Source organism: Photinus pyralis, unplaced genomic scaffold (assembly GCF_008802855.1).
Source record: "Photinus pyralis isolate 1611_PpyrPB1 unplaced genomic scaffold, Ppyr1.3 Ppyr1.4_LG3a, whole genome shotgun sequence".
In the NCBI taxonomy this organism is placed as follows: Eukaryota; Metazoa; Arthropoda; class Insecta; order Coleoptera; family Lampyridae; genus Photinus; species Photinus pyralis.
The window spans coordinates 10266247-10286858 of NW_022170509.1; the positions used below are offsets into that span (position 1 = coordinate 10266247).

A 20612-nucleotide genomic window follows, 5' to 3' on the forward strand; every position below is an offset into this window, starting at 1 on the left:
AATAACGTAGGCATTGGTTTATCTGCTGAAAAGTTATGAATCAAGTTCCAATTAGCATCTTGCATACCCCAAGATAAGTAAATAAAAAACCTATCGTATTTGCAATTGCTTACTCCGTTATAAGAATACTTAAATATATCCTTAAAATGAAAGGTACAGGGTGCCCCAAATTTATTTGAGGGTGGCGATTGGGAACTCGGAACCTGTAAAAGAAGTCGGTTAAACAGAGGAAAAATTTATTTTGGAGCAAAACCTAGCGCTGCTAAGAAAGTGAAGGAATTCCGAATACTTTTCGGAAAATAACCGAAGTGCTTTAATTTTTGTGTGAGTTTATTTGAAGAGAGCAAACAAATGACTCATTGCGACTTTTTTCCTACGCCAAACCGGCATAGTTTCGTTTTCTTGGCCCATCATCAACTTTAGTGTTTAATGCGGACCTGCATTTTTAGCGTATTTTTTTAAATTTAAAAAATGTGCAAGCAAAGCAGTTGCTGGTTTAACGAGGTATTTATATTATTGTATCAACTACGTCATGCTGGCGTTTTATTCCGCCTTCGGCATCTATAATAGTAATGGGTCACCCTGTATGTGTTTACGAATCATCTGTTGCTTAATTTTGTTTAAACAATTGCGTAGTATTTTGATTTTATTTTATTGTTCAATTAGAAAGAGGAACCCAGAAATAATCGCGTGTTCTTTTGAAAAAGTTTATCTCATGTTATTTCCGATCGTTGCGATGAGACATTTGTTATCGCCGCCAGGTGTTTAATTGATTTGAAGACGCAGTTGTAAGTGGAACGGAAAGGGAAGAATGTTTTAAACAGCAAAGAAAAACGTAAATCGAGAATTTTTGGTAGCTTTTGAGTCGTTCAGTGAAATGTCCATCGCGTGAAAATACTTCACAGACCTGTGAACAGTTATTTTAGGCTAATCCAATTACTAAATTACCAAAACTGCCATGTTTGAGTGCCCAATTTCTAATGATTTGTTTTACTTCTTTATCGTATTGATTTTCACCCCCTTTTCAAGGATAGGTGCCTACGCATTTTATGACCTGGCAAACTAATTTCGTTTTTTATATTAGAGTTTACTTAAGCCGATTATTTACGACAAGGCCGTTTGTTAGCATTTAAAGAGAATAAATAACTAGTATCGTATCATTAATGTTTTATATTCATACATAAAAATCCTTACGATAAAGACGTTTCAAAATTTAATGGTTACTACTAATATTTATGGTTTTACGTACTCGCTATACCTAATCACCTTTAATTTCTTCACTCTTAAAACGTCGAATGACGTTACAGAAATATGAGTACGTAATTTCGATAAAGAACCTATAATTTTGTAGTGTTACCGAGACATTATTGGCGTATTCGCTTCCATAAATTTTTAACATTCTCCTATATTATGCTCACACTTACCCCAGTGCAACACAATATAACCAAGTTTGCATCATCATCATTAACCACGTGGGGAGTATTTTTACATGTTTGCTATAGACAGGACATACGTATAATTACTTAATAAACTTACGAAGACGTGCTGACACGCCCCTCCTATTAAAGAATAATAGCTCTTTCAGTTCATAACGTATGTAACTTTTCGCTTTTGTAGTTAAAACTTAAAAATTAGGGTTTTGTGTATTCTTTTATGTTTTTGTGTAAATAGTAGGACAGATTAAAGAACATAAACAGTTCAAACTGTTTAAAGTACTTCATTAGCTCAATTTAACTGATACTAACCACAATATGACTCGGGAACATCATTTGTCTTGCAAAAAACCTTGGATTGTTAAAATTTTGAGTTGTAGTAGATTATGTTTATAGCATTAAACAGCAATTAAAGAAGCCGGCCTGTGTGGTGCAGTTCAGTTAAACCTGAACTGTGGTACTAAGGGTCCCTGGTTCGAATCCGGGTTCGGGCATGGATATTTGTAAATGTATAGTGGGTTGGGTTGGTAGCGCAGCCTTGGCTGAAACTCCGCCCACTCAAAAATAAAGGCAAAATAGTATATTAAGATACAAGTGTATAATCAAGTCTTTAAAGTACGCGCGACGAGTTTAATGGCACGACGCGAAGCTGAGTGCCTTTAACGTTGCAAGTGCTTTAAAGACCAATTAAACACGTGTATCTTATCGTATTTTTTATTATACCTGCAGTATAATTTAAAAATAGGAAATATAATGAAATCATATTGACGTTATTAATTATGTGGGCTGGGTGTTTCGTAATTTCACGATTACCATGGAAATGTCACTTGACGTTTGCTTATAAAAATCATCGTCTTAATGAATAAAACGATTTCCGTTGAAAAAAATAATACACCGTCCATTAAATCGCTTGTTGTAAAATCTAAACAAATGTTGGTATAGGTGTAAAATTCAAATCTAGCAAAGCCTATTATAAAGAATATGAAAAGTGTTTCCATCGATGGATAGGAAGTTACTTACGAATAAAGTCTTAATTAAATTCATCGATAATCTTTTGGTGCATTCATTCAAAACTTCAAACAATGCTGCGATTAAAAGGTGGAACAGATTTGGAAGCATACCCTAAATTACGCGCGTTTGTGAAAGCTTCAACCAAAGGATTACGTACAAGCCAAAGAAATGTTCTGCATCTGCATTTACAGAAAGCAACCTAAGAGGATTTTTTATTTTACCCAGATGACAGTTTCAAAAGTCATACTTGAAGTATCATTACTTTAAATCAACTTTAACGCACGTGTGTTTTAAGGGCCTTTTTTCGCCCGCATTTGAGTGTTTAAAACGGAAATTATGATGCAGGTATAATAAAATAAAATTAAAAAAAAATAAATAAATAAAAGTAAAACCCAAATTAAAGATGATTGAAATGCAAGTAGATAATTCGGTACGTCGAAGCCTAGCCTGCATTACCGTAGTTAGTTGGCGTAAGACACAGACTCGCGGAGTCGGCATGAATCGAGTAGATTTGTCTGATTTTCAGATTTTTTTCCTTTATACCGTAACTTCCCGAACAAGACTTCACCAAACAATGTTTAACTTGTAGATCGTTTCACGAATAATGTGCGTATGTGCAAATATACACCGATGCTTCTAGTAAAGACAAACATATCGCATATTATGTGCGCAGACTGCAACAACTTACATACTCTTCTAATAAAAACAAAGGTTAAACATACGTATAATTATTGAAAATCAAATCCGCGCATGCGCTGACTCGTAAATACCACCTTTCTTATTTATGGATATTTTCTTTGAAATTTTAACCTCGGAAGCTTCTAGTAAAAGCAAACATAGCGCCGAAGTTGAAACTCCACATGCGCAGTGTCAACTTTCCTATTTATGAATTCCTTCCAGATGTTAACAATGTTTTAACCATTTTATTTATTTATTTATTGTCCCTCTTGTGCCCTTAACAGATGGGCCCGCGTTTGGCTTTCTAGAGGTGCCCTTGCAGAAGGTCTTAAGTTGTTCTATACTACTCCGGTATTTACCTTACGAGTTAGAAAAACTGCTGGCATCAGAACCTAATTCGGAGTACCCGGCAGAATGCTCGAAACTGCTCTAAGGAAATTCCCATCTCTGCCATAGATGAAAAATTGTTACCTCAGCCCAGGTTCGAACATCCGACCCCGGTTTTGTAGCCCAACGCTCTACCACTGAGCTACAAAGCCGGACCATAAAAATGCTTGCTTCTTGCTTGCGTCCCTATAGCTTTTCGGGAGATACTGGTATAGGCATGGAAAATGCAATAAAGTTACACTATTTTCTTTTTTTATTATTCGAACAAGGGCAATTGCGCTTGTTCCACAAGTTTAATGAGCCATTTTTTTAATGCGGGGTTTTTGAATAAATTGAAAAAAAACCTGTTTTGCAACATCAAAATTTTAACAAAGAAAGATTAGGTAAATCGTGATTATCGAAAAATGTATAACATCCACAATCATGCATCAATAAAAAATTAATTGGCTCCGTTACAAGTTGTAATGTTGATATTACCAAACACAACTTATTTGAAAACACTCAAAATGTGTGGATTTAGAGTTTTGGAATAAACAAAGACTGACGTTTTCTCGAAAAATTAAAAAATGATCGATTATAGGTAGCAGGTAGGTATAGTAAATCTCATCTCGGTACATACTGTATATGAACAATTCAAGAACTCATGGTTTAATGTGGAGTGTTGTTAACTTCATACTCGACGAGAGCAAGCCGAAGCAACGTGCGCCGCTGTATAATGCATCCGACGCTATGATGACGAATGAAGACGGCGGACGACGCTCCGGTGCTGCGATGCTTTAAATGCGGTGAAGTAGGCCACAAGGCTTCCGAGTGCCATAACAGGAATAAAGGAGGAGAGTATGCCAGCCATGATTTTGATGGTTACTTGAGGGCATCTCGCGCAGACTGACAACGCCGTACAACCAGGAGCAGAACGTCTGAAAGAAAAAATCAAACTATTCCTCCAGATGTATGATAATGGAGGCTAATCTGCCGGGCAAATTTTGGGCAGCTGTGAACACGGCGAACTACGTCAGAAATCGCCCGCCTACGGCAAGTTTGAGGGGCTACACGCCGCACGAAATGTGGACGGGAAAGACTCCTAATATAATCTTGTTTTATAGTCTTTGGCTGCCCTATGTTCTATGTTAAGAGAGAGTCCGGAAAGGGAAAGCTCGAACCCGGGGGCGCAAAAGGAGTTTTCCTCGGATACGTCAACGAATCGAAAGCGTACCGAACCTGGTCAACGAAGACAAGGCAAGTCCTCATCACGCGAAAGAAAAGTGGCTTAGAAAACAGATATCAAAATGCGGTGAAAACAGATATCAAAATGCGGTTTTCACAGATATTCTTACTTTTTCATTTTACTTTATAATATCATATAATAATGCTATCGTTTCATTTGAAATTTTCAATAAAAAAGCCCTCTACCACTCATCACATTTACTAAAAAGACTCTATTCATATAAAATCTGATTCCACGAAGAGAACTCTTTCCAACAAGACCTATTATATGAAAATATGTTAACCTAATCCAAAGTTACATTGAATTCCTTACAGAGATGTTCCCCTTCCCCCACCCCTCATATTTTCTGAGCTAGAGCAATATGTGCCGCATCAAAATGATGCAAAATTGATACAAGATTGCTATGCATGTATTTTTTATGCACATTTGTTGAGTAGGTATATTTTAGAAAAAAAGTCATTTTTCTACTTAACCATGAATCGTACGCCCCCTAGCGGCGAAGTTAGAAACTTGAAAATAATTTCCAGCGATTTCTCTTGGCCCCTTTTGTTAACAAAATTTTTTTCCCGAAGCTGTGCAATTAACGGTTCCATAGATATGGCCTGTGACCATTATTAATGGGACACCCTGTACATGTACCTATCGGAGCCGTGTAGTTAACAACTTTAGGGACGGGGCTACAAGATGTGGGGTCGGCGACAACTGTGCGCCATCCCCCAGCGTGATTTATTTATTTATTTATTTATGATATACTAACCTGGAGATTTTTCAGTTTTAATCTCACTTTGGCTGGCTGGCTGGCTGGCTGGCAGCAAATGTGGGCGCGTAGAAGAACTCTTGTAGAAAGGCAACGGGTGTACGTGTATCTACAAGGCCGTGTAATTTGTCAACCTTAGGGACAGGGCTACATGATGTGGGGTTGGCGACATCTGGGCGTCATCCTCGAGCGTAGTTTACTAACGCAAAGGTTTTTCAGTTTTTTCCTATCTTCTACTACAGTTTTGGTTCGATTCTTTTCAAATTGGTGTCGTCGGAAAGATGTGGTAGACGCGCACAACTCCTGCGTGGCGGAATTTTGTTTTTTGTCCTAGGGGCGAAATTAGCAACCTTTTGCAAGGCGCGCGCGCGTCTTCGAGAGGTAGTCATCTTCGGGCGCCTTTTACATTCCGTTGCGGATTTTGTAACGCAGTTTAACGTTTCGTAAATCTCGAATCGCTATCTCTCTCTCGTGTCGCCAATAGAAGCTCGAGCAATGAGAAGTGCCTCAAAAATTAAGTACTATCTTGTGGAAGGTTTTTAGCGAAATCCACCAAAATGTGGGTGTAATATAAGTATGCACCGAAAAAGGAAATGTGGTAGCCTCCGACAAAATCTAACTGATGGTGGAGTGAAAACTTCAAACGCGAATTTGGGGTAAACGGGGCGTCGGAAGTGGGTACCAACAAAGGAATGTGGTAGCCCGCGACACGATCTTACTGATGGTGGAGTCAAATCTTCAAACGCGAATTGTGGGTGAACGGGACGTCGGAAGTGAGTATCGTCAAAGGGAATGTGGTAGCCTTTGACAAGATCTTATTGAGGGTTGAGTCAAAAGTGGCTAATAGAATACTGATCGCCACACAAAAATGCGCTGAAGTCCCTTCGATATTACACGAGGACTTTGATAACTTTTTCTTTCGAAAAACGGTGTAATAAGATCGTTACTAGATCTAAGAATGGGCTTCCGTGCAGTAAATGTTGATCGTTCTCATAACATAAAAAATTCACAAAATGGGACCCTAGTAGGTGAAGCCCTCAACTCCAAAATTTTAAAGAAAATCTTATTAGGCACTGAATTATTCAATATTTAAATCTTTGCTGTTTTACGGACATTGGGGTATTACTCCACCGAATAAATGGGAAGTATGTGCTGTTATTAGAAATAAATGAGCAATAATCGTTTAATTGGGCCTTTTTACAATTTATTTACTACTTCACACAACTTAAGTGGGAGCAACTGATTTTTATAATTTAGGCGTCGAAACTTATAAATGTGTAATGATATCTATTGCCATCATCAAAATGATGTTTGATGTGAATTTCTAGTTACTTTATCGTTACGTCTATGATGCTCAAGAGGGCTTGATCGACAAAGACTTTTTTATAGCACTTGGTTGATACGTAACAGTAAACATATCTTTCATCAACAAGATACCTGCATTGTGCGCTTTGTTGGAAAATCAAGTTTAGTAAGGGCATAAAATCAGGGGCATGACTGTCTTTCACGGGACAGAAGCAATTCAACATTACTATTGTACAAATTGGAAGGCGTATTGTATAGAGATAAACTTTTGAGAAAAATTACTACTGTTAGCACGTCAAGAGTGAAATGTACTTAAAATTTTATGCATACGTTCAAATGGCGGGGTACTTTACAAATAACATAATGAATTATGTCAAGAATATGCTTTACTTTTATAGCGTGAACGTCGTAACTTGTAAATGCCTTTATAGCGTATACTTACCCCGTCGTTAGTGACATAAACAAGCGCTTTGTTGCGCAAAAGGGCCTTATTAACATTATTGTGATGATTCTCTTCATTCTCTTGTTTTTACGACCCTATTTTTTAGATCCTTCGCATGATAATGATTTATACAAAGTGTTGTTAACTCTGAAAGTAGAGTCCGTAATTGTGCAAATCTTAATAATTTTATTATTCATATTATTCATGCCAGGCTTTTATTTTATGTACAACTTTAGCTACATTAAGCAACTCGAACGTCCTAATTTCTCGAAATTCCTTGTAACATTTCTAAACGACTAGAAGAAAACCACACTCCTTGAGAGGCTCGACGTAAAAGATCATTATCTGGACTAATAAGCCTTTTTCCAGAAATGACATATTATCGTCTTCATAAACTTTCTACTTGTTCGTGAAACACGTCGATATATCAATTGATCGCCCCGTTCAAATAACTACCGAACTCTCACTTTTTTCATCATTTGAAGTACTTGCAATCCTGGAAAGGGACACGTAGGATAAAAATTGTGGCACCCATTCCCGTCCACTCCGGAGATTAGTTGTCCCATATGCGCGGCGAAATGATATTTTGTAAGCTCCATTGTTGTCGTCAGGGAAGTATCTCTACAATCAAAAAGCGTAAGTTAATCACTTTCACATAACTGATGGATTTAATAATAGTGTACTGTAACACAACAACGATGTTATAATCGACGCATTGTAAAGTGAAAGTTTCTTTTAACGTTATGTATTCACTTCCACGTTATTACTTTCATTTTCTATATGAATATTTTTATTGTGGGCTTCCTCACCTTATGAGCGATAATAAAGATTTCTCGGATTCGGTTAATTTGTCCTTTTCGGATGATGCGTTTAGTTCACATATTAACTTCGGGAGACACGCATTCTTAATGGTCGTAATGATTTGGGCGCGTGTTTTTTGCGACGCTGCAATTAAAGGTTGCCGATAAAAACTCAGCGATTTGTAAAAGTAGATCATGTCAAGGACAACAGAATTATCCCAAACCCTTGCTTTCGTATAAATATTTAAACTTACCAAAAGTTTTAAGTTTGTCATCTTCGATGTCGGCGTCGATTTCAATTTCGGCCGAATTGTCACCGTATCCGGGATTCGTGGGCTTTGCTTTTCGGGGTGATCCAGCTGCCGCTCGATTACCTCCCAATAATTGGTGGAGAAAATACGAATAGTCACTAGTAAATATTAGAATTATGCACGCAACTAATATTAATCGCAGAGCAATTTTTCTAGAAATCATGATTTCACGTCCATTAACTAAAATCCATCAGTAACTGGACTAGTGTCTCTCGCTTACCTTGCAATTTCTGTTTAACCCCGCTCCACTCACCTTCAATAGTGAAAGTGCTATAAAGATCCAAAATTGTTCAGACTGTATTTAGTTTTTTCCGTATATACGTTAGAGAGAAAACACATTTACCATAAGGTGGGAACATGTTACGCAAATGGAGAAAAGGAATGGATGTTTCTAAATTTCATAATCGGGGATTATTTCAAACACGAAAGTTTGACAAGTGAATCTGTATAATTTCGAATTACCTTGACCTTCTGGGAAAGTTACATTTTTTCTGTGCAATACAGCTACAATGTAGCGCCCATTAATTTTACCAAACATAGTGTTATATAATTCTCCGACATTTTCGCAATATTGCGACCCCGATATACAGTGTGGAAAGCGATGGTGTATACAAGAGGAAAATATTGATTTATGAAAAAAATTTATTCTTCATGATACAAATAAGGCCCTAGGCTTACCTCAAGGTTCTTCCTCAGTCCTATGTTATTTAACTTGTACTGGCAGCTTGCTGGGCCTGCATCATATATTTCGATCCCACTGTGGGACACCGATGATGTGTCTACACAGCACACAGCAACATGGAGATTGTAAAAAACGGGACTTGCTGATGCCGTAAAGGAGCTAAGACAAGGAACAAAAAATTACCTACTTCTATTAACGCAGATGACCCTTTTGAGCTGCCACCGGTTGTAGGCCTTCGTAGAAGATTCAGTTACAGATAACGAGACCTTTCGAACAGATTATAGCTCTTTTTCAAATAGTTCTATGGTCCAAATCTTCCAACCAAATGCAAGGAATTCGGAGGACGCCCTCTGATTTGTGTGGATCTAATATTATTTTTAAAAAAACCAACAGAAAGCAGTTATCTCTCCAAAACATATTTTGCCGGTGCCAAAGTCAAAGAAGGAAATGACCAGTAAAACACCTAAGTCTTGCCAGGTAGCATATAAAAATGATTTACAAGAGAAATACAAACAGAAAGATATCAAAGAGAAAGAAAAGGATGAACTGAACAAGCCTAAAGCAGTGATTCTTAAAAATCAAGCGTGTTAAAGGAAACCAAGTAACTTAAACGGTCCAAAATCTATTGATACAGACGAATCAGTCATGTGAATCGAAATCGGTGTCGAAACCCTTGGAGAAGAAGACGCGGTTGATAAATGTGTGAAAAAATCAGATATTCGATAACGATTCTTTGCACCCAATATCGCGCGCCCAATCACACTCGTGCTTTATAAAGTCTGAAAATTAAAGATAATTTAGTATCTTATTGGCCTCATTTATTAATCCTTGTGGTAGTGGTCGGCACGGGGCCCCCGCTGGCGCGGATCCTCTGGGTTTCAGCCCTCAAAGCCTCTACCTAAATCCGCCGCTGCTTATATAGTAAACGACAATTCATCCGTCATATCACGGATGACTCATTGTTCATGGCGCCTCGATGTCTATTGAGATTCCTGTGATGCTTTGCTATATTATCAAGGTTCCTCTTCCATAAAATCTGAACACGAACGATAATTGCAAAACTTCTGCCTGGAATATTGTTCCTTCCTCCACATATAGGTACTCCGTTATCTACTCCGTTTTCTGTTGCAGAACTGTCTGTGTAGTAGACGCCTCCACTTAGCTTCGGGGAGGATATTTCGTGGTCGCATTCGTCCCTTGTTAGTATGGCAATACCGTAAGGCACCTTTGTGTATATTCAATAATTCATTTATGACGTTAGACCCCACTTCTTCCCAAACATTCGTTAACAGGTGTGTTTCTAATTCATTTTGAGTATTTTGTAATAAAATAGATAACTTTTTGGGAGTATTTTTATATATAAAATTGTGGAACTTTCGTCTAATTATTTTTTCTTTAATATGTATGATCCTACATATTTTATGCTGTGGGTAATTTTCATTAGATAACAAGTATTTCGGGTGAAATATAATGGTAGTGAATCACTATTTTATATAGTTCTACGTTTTCCCAAAGATCGCCGTTTTTTATTTGGTTGGATGTATGACTGAAAAAGTTAAAAAAGTCATCGTAAACGATTTACAAAAAGCGCATAACCACTTGCATTCATTTCCCATTTGTAAGATGCTACTTCTGTTAAAATCGTAAAAATCCGGCCACAAATATGCAAGATAGCGTTGTACATGTGCAATCCATTTTTGACGTGCTACTTCAATTTCTGTTCATTTAAATACTTTCATAAATAAGAAAGTTGGCACTGTGCATGCGCAAAACCAAATTTTGAAACTGGCGTTAGATTTTCCTTTATTCAAAGTGCCTATGTATGAAATTTCATTTAAATACTTTTATAAATGAAAAAGTTTGCAATTCGGTTTATAAATGGTCGAGGTGCGAAAAGGGCACTGTGAATTTTGAATCGATTTGACTCAACTTTTGGCTGAAGCCCATATTGAATTTCATGCAATTCAGTTCATAATTAACGGAGATGTCAAAGCGAGCAAAGGAACAGACGGACAGACCAACAGACAGACGACAGGCAGCAATACAAAATTATAAACGAATTGTCTAGGATCGTTAATAAACGGCAAAAGTGTAAAATTATAGAACATGTAAAAAATGGTTTTTTGTTTTTTTACAATGACTGTTTTAGCAATAAACGCAGAAAAAATTCCATCCTTGGTGCAAGCCTCGACACCATAACGAACCAAATAGCAAGAAAAGTAGAACAATAGCTCTTAAGATAAAGAAACGTCGTTTGCCACCGTGGACGAAGAGAGGAGAGTCCAAGAGAGGGCCCGAGCAATGCCGAACTCGCCTTTGGCTCGGTCGGCATTGGTGTGCATATTAATACATTATGTTTGGCCGTTGGTAAACGTTTTTTGCTACCGTGGACGTAGAGAAGCGAGTCTAAGGGAGGGTCCGAGCTATGCCGTGCAAAAAGTGTAGTGTGTGTTTAGACATTGGTAAACGTCGTTTGCCACCTTGGACGTAGAGAGGCGATTGTAAGGGAGGACCCGAGCTAAGCCGATCTCGCCTTCGGCTCGCTCGGCATTGATGTGGAAAAGAGTGTAGTGTGTGTTTGGCCGTTGGTAAACGTCGTTTGCCACCTTGAACGTAGAGAAGCGAGACTAAGGGAGGGCCCGAACTATGCCGAACTCGCCTTCGGATCGCTCGGCATTGGTATAAAAAAAGTGTAGTGTGTCATTGGTCGTTGGTAAACGACGTTTGCAATCATGCACGTAGAGAGGCGAGTCTAAGGGAGGGCCCGAGCATTGGTGTGCAAAAAGGTGTAGTGCATGTATGTTTGGCCGTTGGTAAACGTCGGTTGCCGCCGTGGACGTACATACATAGGCGTTTAGGGAGGGCCCGAGCTATGCGGTCAGCTCGCTATGCATTGGTATAAATTGTATATTTCATTACCGAAACTGTATACCGGCCCCGAATTCCGGCCCAGTGGTTCATTTGTGCCGACCTCGCCTTGGGCCTTGTGACCGAAGTATACGTTCCTTTCCAGAATTAAGTATACACTGTAAATAAACTACACAGTAGAAAAAATGCGCATGTAGGTGAAATGGGGTCTAATGCTTCTTGTAGGCACTTACTTTTAGACATTTGTGAAGTGTGAACGCCTTTTAGGTACTTATAGATATAGCTTCACTACAGTCCTTAGAATGTACTTTATGCATATTTGAAGCACACCTCGTACAGTATTAATGAGAAAATTGGCGTGAAACCTCGACAATATACCTACTTAGGTCGTATGCTGCTTTTGGCCCTAAAAACATCCTCGATGATTTTTACCAATCGCAAAGCTTAAGTTAATACTATAAAATAACAATTTCGACAACTACTCGCGTTAAGTTTTTCATATTTGTGTTAATTTTCCGTTCGTCAGAATAAAGTCAGGACCTAGGACACCCCTTTGTTTATCTTGAAATGAACTCTTCCATCAGAAAAATTCTCGTTTTAAGGGAATGAAGGAAAATATGCATTTTCGTGAAGACAAAAGGCTTCCAACACATGCGAATGGAAATCTTAGAGAGTTTATGACCCCTCACGGACATGCCCGTGCCGTATTTAACTCAAAATCGCAAAAAAATGGTTCGCTGATGACGTTATCGGTGCATGAATTTAGGATTTTTTGCAAATTTAAGGGGGAAGGAGTGAACAGATCAAATTTTGAGCATATGAATGTCATCTCAACTTTTCACGGAGGACTCGATGCCGTTGAAAAACTTGACGGATCGCAAAAAATGCCGTGACCTTCATGCTGCTTCTACCATTTATCGTCGACCTGCGTAGCTCAGATGAACTTACTTAGAAGCTCTAAAACTTTGGCTACACGGGTCCTGGGTTCGAATCCCATGGCTGTTTGTGATTGTATAGTGGGTTGAGTGGGAAGAGTAGCAAATTGCTAACACTCCGCCCACTATAAAATAAAGGCAATAAAAAAATATTGAATTATATTGAACAAGTATCACAGTTTACAGAAACGCAAGAAGTTACATGCTATGGGTCGTAGGTCACGAGTTGCTCTTTTGAATTTTTTGGGATGGCATTGCTATACCATCATCTCACGAATAAATGGGAGTAGGGTAACCACACAATAGCACAAAATGTTGATCCCACATTATTAGGGAGGAAACCCGCAGTGTTTCTCACAAAACCGACAGAAAGTGGTCCGTTCAGTTGTCCTGGACGAAAAATGGTACTCCACAAATTTCTTTAATAAATCGTGGAAATGGGCGAACCTTCTTCCGTTTTTTTCAAATTTCTTACTGGGCAAAACGCATGTTGCAACGTATGATATATGATCTTCCAGTAACTTAGACACATCTTTCGCATGTTAGTATCAATTATTATTATTAGGGTTATTACGCCAATTTACATGCTCGTGGAATGTCGCATAATAGCAAATCATTCTCTCAAAGGTACCTTCATTTACATCAAATTTATAGCACATTAAATATTGAGGAACCTATTACATGTGCGAATTGTAAAGAGAAATTAATATGCAGGGCTATAAATATATAAGCATTTCAAGCACACGTTACGTTAGTTAATACGGGAATTGGATAAAGAGGGTAACTGTCGCAATACAGTTTAATACGATTGCCATACAAAGCATGTCCTAAATGCAAGATGGGTAATGCTACATTACAATTCAATTACTATTCGTACAACTTTATTAGATTAATATTAGACTGTACACGAATATCAATGATTAATGGAATCGGAATATGTAGCAATATATTTTAAAAAGGAAGCCACACGAAATTTTCTATCTCGACGCACTTATGATATATGAATTTTTTTAAGACGTGTATTTCATCAATAACGAAAACAAACCCGTCACACTGAAACAATTTATCCCGATTTCCCTGTTTTTTACAGTTAGACGGAAGCGTTGTTTACTAAGAGAATTGTGTACAATTTTCCTATTAATGCAGGGGCACGTTTAAAGTTTTGTAGATATTCCAAATTTTATTGTATATAAATGTTAAGCACCTACGCAACGCAGCACATATACAACATTTCTTAAAAAGTCAAGATGTTCGTGACTGCGAATTTATGTCCGGCAGCTCATCCCCTAAATATTTTTACGAAAATCCAATACAATAATATGATGGTATTCACTTATTTTAATTAATTCACTGTTATGCGATTAGTGGTGATTAAGAAGTTTTCTTCATTAAACTCGCAGAGGATAGGCCACCTACAACTTCAATTCTTCCCCCAGGAAATGCGACGGATCTCAAAAGAATCCTTATTTTTGTTCGTCGGTAATTACACAATTTTTATTAGTCCCTTAAGGATTATCTTTTTCAAGATCCAACGGAATTAATTATTTCACTTGGCCTACGTTACGACACGTCACTTTCTTATTTTTTTACGACAGTTTATAATTATTTTAAAAGACTAGGTTTTCTAATCATTATGTCGGATTCATACATAAATTAAGCTACACCCTATAACGCTTGCATGGCGTTAAAGACATTCCAATTGGTCTCTTCAGGTGAAGTTTCCCAAAGAGAATCGGAATGCTTTAGGAATGATGGAGTATGTACGAACCATCAATGTACCGGGTGACCCAATAAGACTGTTCCTCGGCCATATCTCGAGAACGACGAGAACCGTTCGTTATATGACTTAGGGTTAAAAAAAATTATTGGGTAAATCGGTCATGAAGAATCGCTGGAAAATATTTTCAAGTTCTAAAAATGACCAACAGGGGGCGTACCTAACTGATGCCATCAATTGCATTTTCTTTAAATTTCGCATAATAAACTAAAAATGTCTATTCACATTTTTAAAGAGAACCAGTTTTTCGAGATCAGTGAACGACGGGACCTGGGGGGAGGGGGACGGTTAAAAATTGATGTTATCTCTCATTATATTCTAATTGAAGGTCTCAACGAAAGGAACCGTTTTCTACCAACTACTGCCCTTCTTTCTGTCCTCTTATCAAAGTACGGGGAGGAGGGGGAGGGGGGAATTTTATCCTTCATGATACTCTAATGAAAGCTTTCAAGGAAAGGAATTAATTTCTACCAACCATAGCCCTCCTCATCGACCTCTTATCGTGATCGGGTATATTCCCTTATACCTCAAGAACGGATTGCCGGAAGAGGGTACTCACAAAGGGCGATTGAGACGTCTGCAAGAGATATATCAATTAGTGATGTCAAAACAAAAGCTATTTCGGTTAAAAAAAATGCGCTTTATCTGCACAAGAGTTGTGCACAATTTATACTTGTTTGAGTAGATTTTCATTTCTTTTCTGGTTCCTTTGCTCTCCTTTGGACCTAAAGAAATATTGCAATGAACAATCCCTATCCACATTTTTAAAACCAGTTTACGTGTCCTGTGAAAATTCGATATAGAGTTATAGGTACATATAAAAATATAAAATATTAGAACTGCATCGTTTTATTGATGAGTACTATCATTCACTAAACCGATACAATCGTATAATTAATAGATGACACCTGCATTAAAACTACCGATGACACATACACCCACAAATATTTGTTGTTCGACTGAATAGTGAAAAAGATAAATGGCACCTAAACGTACCGATCAGTAGAACTCATCCGCGTTTGATAAATTTGCTCGGCTTACGTACAAAATGGAATGCAATTCCGCGGGGAAATTCTACTGCGTTAACTCTATCCGTCAAGCTGAAAATTATGCGCGATCCAGAAATCTGCGTTCCATTTCAAGTTGATAATGCGGTTTTTCATAAAGTAGGCAGTCTCGCTTTACCGCAGTTTACGGTAGGAAATTTGTATGTGTTAAAAATGGATTAAGCGTGACCGTCCATTATAATTTAATAAAAGTATAATAGTAGGCTCGCATGTACAACTTGTGAGAATGAGATTATTGAAAACACATGACTAGATTATATGCGGATTTCGTGTAAACAGTTCGATAGAGGTTATTATCTAAATGATTTTCAAACAGCTTAATATCAAAAATATCACACGAACTCGTTCGATAACCATCTTTCAGCTGTGTCTGCACGTAGTCATTATCGTTTTGATCTTGACTCATTTTGTGAAATTTGTTCATTCGATTAACTATACTTCTCCAACAAGTTACACCCTTCTAAAAGAACTGGCTTTTCATCACCCTACTGGATTATTTCATTTTATTTAGTATGGTTGCCAGTTTTCCTCAAATCACCAAATTAAAAATCGATTGTAACCTCCTGTATAGAAATATCACAAAAGGTCGGGTTTATATGGAAAAATAATGATCCACGGGGACGTTTGATGGAATTACTATAGGATTTTCTTCTTGAAACTTTATAAATTGATGGCAAAAAGTTGGTTTTCTAGGTTTCTGTATTACGAAATTACATAAAACTGTTACAGACTTATTATTTGGAGAGCAGCTCTCAAAATCAAGTTATCATTTTACACCATGTTAATTAACTGCAGTTTTTTGTTGTAGCCTCAAACTTAGCAAAGTCAGAACGCATGGGAGTTTTGAGCCCCTCCCCCCCCCCTCCTCGGAGCAGATGGTGCTTCGAGGAGTTTGATTAAAATTGACGTTCTCCTTCTGAAAAAAATTTTTCCACTTAAAGGTGTTACGGTTACGACGAAATACTGAAAGTATACCCCTATATGTGGCCACGTTTTTTTTATAACTTACTCCTATTGAACACTCAATAACAATAAGAAATATGCCGAAAAACACCAACACCTTATAGCTCGCCTTATAGTTATTGAACTCATTTATAAGAATATTCTCAGTTTACCTTACAAAATTAAATTGAACGCAAAGAACACAACAAATGCCTTCTAAATGAGTGTAAACATGATTTTTATATATATTACAATGCGGCTTCTTTTAACCAATTAAAGAAAACAAATTCCTTTAAGAATTTTTCTAATTACTTTCAATAAAATTTAATGCAATTTCTTAAAGAGAGCAGAGCGTTATTTTTATACAAACCAATTATAGTGGCCTCTGGAATCAATGGTTTCCCTATTGTACGAATCAGTACGGCCTTTCTCGAAGGGATGTTGCCCTGAAGCTGTACAATATAGAATAGAACATGGATCTTTGGAATAGGGATGGAATCGAGCTAGAAATTATGACTCGAAACTCTACTCGAGTAAAAAGTTCAGCTCGACTCGAGGCGAGAGATGACGCATCCCCACTATTCATATTCTATTAATTGTACCTAACGGCTACTGAGTCACACTGGATCCTCCTGCAGACTTTAAATGGCTCATCTGCTCATAGCCCACTCTCGTCTTCTTAGGTTCCTGTACCTATATAAAAGTACATATACCTATGTAAAAAAAACAATGAAAGGTCTTTTTAAAAAATAGATATTTTTTTATGAACTGAAGAAGTAGGTACAAGCATCAGGTTTAAAGAAAAGAAGAAAATTTTCCCTAACCCAAAAATTTAGGCCCACAAGGCTCTTGTCTGTATCGCCAAACAGCCTTTAGTCATTAAACTAAGCACAGGAAAATTTTCTTCGTGATACTTCCACCATTGGAGACGATATAACATTTTATACTTTAAATCCTATTTCTTTGACTTGAACTTTATGAGGGCCCAAGACAAAATCGGTTTCTGAATAATATGTCTAATGAGGTAAAGTCGCTATATCGCGCCTCTACCCTTAACTAATTACTTATCTGTTACCCGCAATGAGCTCTCCTGGACGGCTCAAAACGGCCCTTCCTCTTAGAATTTAAAATTTATTTTATTTATTTTTTATTTTATTTAAGGTCTATTTTACGTCAAAATGATTGTTCCTGGGAATTTTGGGAAATGCAAGTATGACGTCATCGAGCATGTTTTTCCAATAAACATACAAACAATTTTTTGTTAAAAAACCTTCTGTTTTTTGAAAAACGTTTGCGACATTCGTTAGGGTAAAAAGTTACAAACGTGAACGTCCAAAAAATACCTTAAAATGATCGCTTAGAAAATCAGAGTACCATGGTCAATGAAAGTAACCTTTGCAATGTGATGTATCGTATTGCATTCTTGAATCTTCCTTGAAAGATTTTCTATGCAGAAATTGCTTACTTCACATAATGTAAAAAAGTACAAGTAAAACAAGAATTGTATTCCAAATTAGGAAGAATAGGTATTTTCATTACTGGTGGCTTTGGGAACCCCGCTCCCCTTTAAAATTCAAAATTGATATACCGTGTGTCTCAGGTTGAATGTACTACCGGCAAACAGAATTAATGAAATTTTATACATAGGCATTTGACATAAAGACAAATCTAACACCAGTTGCAAAATTTGGTTTTGCGCATGCGCAGTGTCAAAAATTTGGTTTAACGCATGTGCGATGCTAACTTTTTTATTTATGAAGATATTTAAATAAAATTTTATATGTAAACACTACGAAGTAAAATTAAGGACAATTTCAAACTGTTGTTTTGCGCATGCACAATGCCAACTTTCTTATTTATGAAGGCATTTAAATGAAATTTTATACATAGGCATTTGACATAAAGACAAATCTAACACCAGCTGCAAAATTTGGTTTTGCGCATGCCCAATGGCAACTTTCTTATTTATGAAAGCAGTTAAACGAAATATCATATGTAAGCACCTTGAATGAAACTAAAACTAATACCGGTTTCAAAATTACTGTTAACGCATGCTGTATGTTTTACTTATGAAGGTATTCAATGAAATTTCTATTGTAGACCATGCGCAATGCACGAAAGCGAAAAATTTGTTTATATCTGTAGGTATCCGTTTCACTATTTTTCATTAAACTGTATAGACTTCGACGATACGGGGCTCATTTGAACGAGAATGGGACAAGGATCTCGATCTCGTGCCGACCGGTATTTTTTCCCGGTCTTAGCATTAATATTATAGGAGGAAAATACGCTCTCGTCATTATTATGTTTGCATAATGACTTGTTTAAATATATGTGGATGTGTTCTTAATTCTGAACTTGTCTGAAAATAGTTGGGGAAAAGTTGGAGGTTGAGGGAAAAATAAGAGAAATTAAAGGAGAGAGAGGGTTAAACCGAAAGCGAGTGGAGGAAGAGAAACACGAACGCCGTGGGTTGTTAAGGGAAGTGCGCCTGAATCGCCAATGAACATACTTCAACGCACGGCTGCGCCCCCTACGTGCGTAGTACGTAAACATGTTTTAGGACGTGTTTGGTTGCATACTATATTACATTTCAAATTTGTAGGTATTTAATTCGTGAAATCACAAAAAAAACGATTTCTTAACATATTTTTTTCATATTTTCAAGATTTGGGAGGGTTGCGGAGGGAATTTTTAGTGGGAAGTTAAAAAATTTGGATTCAGCAACCAAAAAAACATAAAGTAAGCCTATTTCCAGAACTACCATTAATGTTGCAAGTTAAGGTCCTCATAAATGTTCTTTATTGCCTGAACTATGGGGTTGCACTCAAGAATCCAGTGGCATGTCCTCATATTATGCGGGCCAAGCCCGAACATCACCTTCAAGGATGAAATCCCTAAGGAAAGGATGTCAATTTAAATTCTGGACCTCCTTAACATGCTCCCGGAGAGAACATACAAAATGGTTTGCTTGGGCTATTTTTAGAAGAATTTTGGAGATCTTCCCCGATTCGAGTTTCATTGAATGGCGGTTAATGTTAATCATCTTGTCTAATGTAATCCATTGACTTTTAGGGTCCATTGAGGGTTATTTTAGTCTTGACAGCTTTTAACAAGTTAAAAAGTAATCGTAAACGATTTACATAAAGCGCATTTCCACTTGCATTCATTTCCCATTTGTAAGATGCAACTTCTGTAAAAATCGTAAAAATCCGGCCACAAATATGAAAGATAGCGTTGCACATGGGCAATCCATTGTTGACGTGCTACTTCAATTTCAGTTTATGAGATGAATTTCATTTCAATGCTTTTCTAAATAAGAAAGTTGGAACTGCGCATGCGCAAACCTAAATTTTAAAACTAATGTTAGATTTTCCTTTGTTCCAAGCGCCTAAGTATCACATTTCATTTAAATTCTTCCATAAATAAAAAAGTTGGCACTGCGCATGCGCAAAACCAAATTTTGAAATTGGCGTTTGATTTTCCTTTATCCTAAGTGCCTATGTATCAAATTTCGTTTAAATTCTTCCATAAATAAAAAAGTTGGCACTGCGCATGCGCAAAACCAAATTTTGAAATTGGCGTTTGATTTTCCTTTATCCCAAGTGCATATGTATCAAATTTCGTTTAAATTCTTCCATAAATAAAAAAGTTGGCACTGCGCATGCGCAAAACCAAATTTTCAAATTGGCGGTTGATTTTCCTTTATTCCAAGTGCCTATGTATCAAATTTCATTCAAATACTTTTATAAGTAAAAAAGTTTGCAATTCGGTTTATAAATGGTCGAGATGCGAAAAGGGCACTGTGAATTTTGAATCGATTCGATTCAACTTTTGGCATTGCGTATTATATGGCTAAAGCTATGCCCATATTGAATTTCATGCAATTCAGTTCATAACTAACGGAGATGTAAAAGCGATCGAACATTTCTAAACAAAGTTATCGTTCACACGGACAGATAGATGGACAGACAGACAAAGGAACAGACGGA

General features: G+C 37.2%; 1 protein-coding gene across 1 annotated transcript; it reads right to left on the reverse strand.

Annotated features, from left to right (window-relative positions):
- Positions 1 to 7413: 7413 nt before the first annotated feature.
- LOC116166074 lies at positions 7414 to 8605 on the reverse strand. The gene is made up of 3 exons (XM_031480904.1): positions 8293 to 8605; positions 8048 to 8183; positions 7414 to 7859 (listed from the first exon to the last, which is right to left on the reverse strand). Exons 1-3 carry the CDS (start codon positions 8510 to 8512, stop codon positions 7691 to 7693), a joined length of 525 nt encoding a protein of 174 aa, XP_031336764.1. The 5' UTR covers positions 8513 to 8605; the 3' UTR covers positions 7414 to 7690.
- Positions 8606 to 20612: the final 12007 nt, after the last annotated feature.